This window comes from Sparus aurata, chromosome 15 (genome assembly GCF_900880675.1).
Source record: "Sparus aurata chromosome 15, fSpaAur1.1, whole genome shotgun sequence".
Taxonomy (NCBI): domain Eukaryota; kingdom Metazoa; phylum Chordata; class Actinopteri; order Spariformes; family Sparidae; genus Sparus; species Sparus aurata.
This window is the reverse complement of record NC_044201.1, coordinates 30,551,143-30,557,939: the sequence shown is the minus strand read 5'-3', so window position 1 is coordinate 30,557,939 and position 6,797 is coordinate 30,551,143. Positions and strand designations below refer to the sequence as shown.

At 43.5% G+C, this 6,797-nt stretch overlaps 1 protein-coding gene across 1 annotated transcript; it reads left to right on the top strand.

The window, feature by feature from the left end:
- Positions 1-3,306: 3,306 nt before the first annotated feature.
- LOC115596903 (2-aminoethanethiol dioxygenase-like) lies at positions 3,307-5,600 on the top strand. Its single transcript, XM_030442363.1, has one exon. The coding sequence runs from the start codon at positions 3,411-3,413 to the stop codon at positions 4,173-4,175; it is 765 nt and encodes a 254-aa protein (XP_030298223.1). The 5' UTR covers positions 3,307-3,410; the 3' UTR covers positions 4,176-5,600.
- Positions 5,601-6,797: the final 1,197 nt, after the last annotated feature.

Sequence of the window (6,797 nt, the reverse complement as noted above, 5' to 3'; positions counted from 1 at the left end):
AGGTCCTTCTGGGTGGGATGACTTTAGGGTGATTTCAGTCCTTGGACGCACATAAAAGTCTTCTGATTCATTCTGTTGCATCGGTGAAATAAACATCCAGTCAGTCGATCGTTCAGCTAATGACCGGGTGAACTCACAGTCCAAACTGTGCTCGATGGAACTGATATTAGAAAATGGTTTGTGTCGATGTGTGGGTTGGTCTGGACTGGTTTGTGTTTGTAGCCTACTTCTCGTGGAAGAAGCTAGAAGTTTAAACCATTTAGTTTACTGTTTATCCAACACATTTAGCTAACTGTTTTAACGGTAATTCGTCACTTTAAGCTCACTATTCTACCTGTTTATTCATCACTTTTAGCCAACTATTTGAACTGTTATTCAGTCACTTTTGCATTACAATAGAGCTCAACAGTGACCGCCCACTTTTTTAACGGCTCCGGTTCCGGAAGTGAATTTGCCATTCATTTACTCCATTGACGTTTCATAAAATCCTTATATAAAGCGTTTTAGGCCAATCAGCTAGCAGATGAATCGTGACCATAAAACATTATTGGCGCAAAAAAAAATGTTGGAAAACTGAGAAAAAAGCAAAGAGACAAGACTGTGTACATAATTATCTTAAGAGTAAAGCAACTACTCATCCCATAAACCATTGCGAATGTAACAGCGACTTCTCTGATTGGTGGAGCTCGCTGTTACCATGGAAATGTTTACCGAACCCGCAAATTTCATGTTTGGCTGAACCCTTAATAAACTCTCCTCATCACTAAATGAACGCAGCAGGTCAGAAAGTGACATCATGGTCGCTCTGTGGGAAACCATCGTAGAGTTCAGTGTTAGCAGTAACTAGCTAACATGAAATTTGCGGGTTTGGTAAACATTTCCATGGTAACAGCGAGCTCCACCAATCAGAGACGTCTCTGTTACACTATAGGATTGTGGGTAGTGTAGTACTTCTCCATGACATCGCGAATAAAACACGTTTTTCTCAAAACAAGATTGATATCATACGGACTTGTGACTTCTACAGGATCATATATCATCGTTTGACAATCTGATAACTCGTGGTAAGTTTATTTTGGATGGTTACGACATTATGGCCAATAATCAAAATCTATATGCAGAATATGAATGGCATTTTCACCTCCGGATAGTGAAAATAGTTGAGCTCTATAGATCCAACTGGTTATCTTGAGAGATCCGCCTCACTCTGCCTCTGATTGGATGCCTTCATCGGTTGTATTCTCTCTACTTGAGCTCTGGTTGGTTCTTGTTCTTGCTGTTCTGACAGGGCTGTTTATGAGCTGTAGGCTAGTTTACCCAGTAAACACAGCAACCTGTTTGACCTCCTTCCTGGTCTGCAGCTGCTGCTCTTTAGGGAAGAGGACGATGTGTTTACAGGAGAAACTACAACTCACAATCCAACACAACCACCAGACAACCACTGAACATAAAGTTAGGAAATAGCACGCGAGTTAGCTCATTTTTGTCTTATTTGTGGTGTGTTTACACAGTAAATTAATCGTGTGTCAGGTCGACCTCCTGCTAGCTTCACACTTCACACACTTTAATTTGAACACATGGTGGGAGAGGTGGCTTAATATGTGGATATACATGAATCAAATATAAGTTTTTAATTATATTCATTACAATTCTGTTTTAAACATTTCAGTCAAGTGTTTTGTGTGTCGCTTCCTTTCATTTAAACGCAGCACTGTGAGTTTTAGTGATAATATTTCAAAGTCTTTCTTTAACTTTGTGTATTTTTCCAATATAAGCAGATGAACTTGACATTAAACAGTGAAGTGAGCAGCAGTCCAGGTCTCACAGATGTAATCTCTGCTGCTGGGTGTTCCTTTTTCCACACTGTCAGTACAGCTGATTATATTTGAGTAATGACCGGGGGCAAAGATCATTAAAAGTTAAATATTCTACTGCATGCTGGGTATTGTAGTGCCTTCCCCCGGCAGTTAGTTGGATTTAAAAGTAATCCAGTATCTCACAGGGAGACTGTGTGTTTCTACACGTAGGAATAAAACAACACTAACATCTCTGTTTGTTAAATATTTGAATTAAACTTTATTTTTATGTCAGAGGGCACAGTGCTGTCGGTGGACTGACTACATGTCCCAGAATGCACGAGGTGTTAACGGTGAGGAGCTGTCTGGTGCGGACGTGTGTGACAGTTATTCAAAAATGGGGCACTGAAGTCCGACAGAGTGACCTCTCCTGACCGGAAACCACCTCCGCCACGCTCATGACGTCACTTATTTTAATGTTATTTTTAATATGTACAAATGTTCACGTGGAAACATGAAGATGTGAGCACGTGAGGCTGCAGAGAGACGGCAGTTACAGAGCGCGAGGAGCGTGGCGTCCCTGCAGCCGAAGACCGGGAAAACGAGAGAGGGCTCACTCCGCTGTCGTTTCTGGATACCAGCGCGTCATCAAGCAGCGCCACGCCTGACTGCGACTATCTGGAGATTAAAAGACAAGACAAACAAAAGCAAAATGAAAAGTCTTGAAATAGACAATTCAATTAATGTGTTCAGATATTTATAAAGTCATGATATATAAGAGATTTGTTTTTTAACAAATATATTTACACAAGTTTATTTTGACCAAGTACATAAACTACTAAGACGATCGGAAGTTTCAGTTAATATATTATAATTCTGTTAGTTTAGTTCAGTTTATTAAACAATATATTATGAATTATGTGCTGAGGTCTTTGATAAACAAATTAAACAGATTAAACAGATTAATTAATTAATTTAAAAGATTGCTCAAAATATGCACCACATTTAATAATAAAGACACAGCAGACGCAACATTTATTAACAACTGGGCTTATATTTATCACGTCATTTTCGTGAATATTTAGAAAATAAATGAATATTCCCATTGAAATAAAAAGTTATTTATTTGGTGAACTTTATTGACTCATTTGTATATTTACGTGTATGTAAATATTTATTGCCTCATTTATTTATTAATTTGGAGATTTGTTTTGCACACATGTTTATTTATTTAATATATTTAATGTTTATTTGTATTTATTAATGTAATAATAACACTAATAATATTTAAGTATGTAATAATAATAATAATAATAATGATAATGACTAAATTGTCACTCCATACAGATTTGAGGAATATGAAAGTTGTTTAACTTAAGATATAAAATAGTTGAGACTTTAACTTAAAAAATAATTACAAATATATTAAAATAGAAATAGCTGGAGTCGAAGTTATTTTTTCAGTCAGTTATCTGACTGATTGTTCTTCATGTCCGGGTTTTATGTGCGGAGTGAGTCATCTATCCTACAGACGATCTTCGTGTGCTAGCTAAAGCGCTACAGCTAACGAGGCTCCAGCGGAGACCGGACCGGACCGCCGCTCCTCGCCCCGGTATGATGCCAGGTGACAGCGACATGACTTCCATCGTCCAGAGAATCGCCCGACAGGCCCTCCTCACGTACCGGAGTCCGGTTCGGCTCGGTGAAGACGCCGCTAAATCGTTCCTGGAGAACCAGAGCAAACTGAAGAGCCTGATGACGGAAGTGCGGGCGGCGGACCTGAAGCTCTCCCCGCGGAGAGCCGACGGCGGCGCGGCCGCCCCGCTGCCGCTCCAGCACGGCGCCCCGCCGGTCACCTACATGCACATCTGCGAGACGGACCACTTCAGCATGGGGGTGTTCCTGCTGAAGAGCGGAGCCTCCATCCCGCTGCACGACCACCCGGGGATGCACGGCATTCTCAAAGTCATGTACGGCAAGGTCAGGATCAGCTGCTTCGACCGGCTGGAGCGGCCGGCCGGCAGCCCGCAGGTGTCCCCCCCGGTGCCGCCGGTGCCGCCGGGCCAGGCGGACACGCTGCGGTGCTCCGTGCTCCGCTCCACCGCGGAGTACACGGAGGAGAGCGGCCCGTGCGTCCTCTCCCCGGACCGGGACAACCTGCACCAGATCGACGCTGTGGACGGCCCGACGGCGTTCATGGACATCCTGGCCCCGCCGTACGACCCGGACGACGGCCGGGACTGTCACTACTACAAGGTTCTGACCGAACCGGAGGGCAGAGACACAGAGCAGAAGGAAGTCTGGCTCATGGAGATCTCACAGCCTCCGGACTTCTGGTGCGGAGGGGAGCCGTACCCGGGCCCGGAGGTGTGCCTCTGATCGGACTGACCTGCAGCCGCCACACGTCTTCTCCTCTCGGGCTCGGGCTGGTTCGTGCACCCTGCTGAAGGCTCGGGGCCTGTGGACGAACCGAACTGAAGGGTCACTTTAATCATTAATAACGTGTCTGCAGGACGTGGGGGGGGGGTCACCTGTGGGCTGTGAGGGGTCACCTGAGAGAACACCTGGTCCTGTAGGCTCATGACTCAGCAGGAGAAGCTCAGTGCTGCAGCTGAAATACAATCGGTCCAGTTTCCATTTCACTTCCTAACAATTGGAGCGGTTCTGCAGTCTGTCTCCCTGATCTCTGACCGTCCTTCAACCACGTGGACTAAACTCTCAGGACATTCAGAGGAGACACATCATCATCATCATCATCATCATCACCATCACCACATGCACACCTGGTTTATCTGACGGGTTTAAAGGTGGAGTAGTTCTGTAACCCATCGTCACGTCAGCTGAAAGAGTTTAAAAGAAACTTTAAAAGGAACCACAATTGGACCTTCTGTCTGAGCGACAGGCTAAAAAAAGCCCCTGTTAGGTATTTTGGACCGGAGCCGGAGGAGGTGACACACTGATGATGTGCAGGGTGCAAATGCTGCGTTCAAGAGGACTCGGGGAAGTCTGGGGTTTGCTTTTTTGCTGCATCTTGGTGGAAGTGGCTGCAGATTTCTGTTAAACACACTAAAGTTCAGCTCTCACTGTCACCTGAAATATAAAACCTAAAGCTTTAAACACATATTTAAACTGTCTGCTGCATGACAACAACATAATACTTAATAATCTGCTAGTTGTGAATCCCCAGACCTGCTGCTGCTCCTTGAACGCAGCATTAAGAGTGTAAAGGTCTACCTGAGCCCACGGAGGGCCCGCGTCCACGTCTTCTCATCGTCTTCCTGCTTCAAGCCTTTGTGACGTTTGTCCTAGTCGGATAAAATAATTAAAATATAATCTGAAGTCTGTAAAATGAGCTGCAGCTTTTGTTGTTTGTCTCGCGGTGTGTTCACGACTCTGCAGACAGTTTGATGCTCAGGGCTGAAAGATGTGCACTAAAGTTTGTGACCACACGAGGAAGGACGAGGTTTCAACGTCGACACGACGACAAAATCTGGATCGCAGAACGTTTTTGAGTTTTGTAAAGTGAAAACTGAAGCTGAATGAATCCTCTGCTACGTAAAGATCCCGTCATAGTTCATGTTTCATGTCTGCACTGCTGGAAAATGATGCTTGTTCTGAAACTAGTGAGAGTAAAGCTCTCAAGAACACGCTGTAGTTCTGTGTGTGTGTGTGTGTGTGTGTGAGTGTGTGTGTGTGTGTGATCCAGTCTGTTAGGTGAGCAGTACCTGTATCGACGTGTTCTGCCTGTAACAAAGGTTTTTTTCTGCCTGTTCATATAAAACGTTGCTCTTTATTTTGCTTAAACATGTTTCATTTTATTCGTCCCTCGTTGCTTCTTCTTCTTCTTCTTCTTCCTCCTCCTCCTTCCTCCTTCTTCTTCTTCTTCTTCTTCGGGTCGCTGAAGTGTCTCCGTCTGTTTCTGAGTTGTTAAACTAGAAACAGTAAAATGTCTTCACGCAGCAGCTGTTGATAGTTTTTGACGCTGTTGGATTAAAATTCCTGATGCAGGACGTGTAAAGATGAGGAGGAACCTGCAGGTCACACAGGATCGATGTTGATCTCAAACTCTGCAGAACATCGGACCGAACCGAGAACATTTAGCCTCTTTTACACGTTCTTTTGGTTAAATGTTCAGGTTTATGTTCGTGTTGCTGCTCCGGTTGGGTTCAGGAACAAAAACCCAGCTGGATATTGTGAAGAAAAACATGGAGAGGCTTAAAAAACACAGCTGGAAAATGTCCCGGTTACAGATGTTAATGATTAATAATTAATCGATTAATCGCCGCTGAGAATTTAACCGATTTTAAAAAGGAAAACACAAAATAATATTTCTACATTTGATCCATTCAGTCGTCTGTGTTGCTGGATTCTGTTTCCAGTTGTTGAACAGCGACAGACAGAAGCGCTGCGACGAGGTCGTTGCTTTGTGTTATTTAAATTCAATAACTTCATGTTTGATATATCTGTTCTTTTAGCCGACTGATTCTACACCAACACAGATCGTGTCAGAGGGTTAAACAGTTTGTTAAAGGACAGAAACGTTCAACATATTTCATATTTTACTTGAATCTGTCCGACGTCTTCAGGAGACATCCAGCAGCTTCACGCTAAATGTTAAGACGTCGTGACAGATGTTAGATGTGCTTTGACTGAATGTATCTTAGTAAATTTACACACGTATTGTATTTTAGTGGAGTTCTGAGGTATAATATGAAACATTGGAGTTCTGACTGTGCAGGAAACAGCTGATCTGCTGTTGAGTGTTTATTCCTGTAAACAGGAACAAGATAACGTGATCCAGAAAAACCTTCATGACTCACTGAGACGTCGCCTGATGACAAAATCGAGGGCTTGTTGTTTTTATCTGTGCGTTCCTGGATGACAACACATCAGGTGTGGAGATAATCTGTGCTGTTCATCTCGAGACGAGACGAGACGTTTCTAAGGAAGGATTTCAGTTTTCTCGCAGTATCTTTGTGTTTCTCTTGCTCTGACATCTTC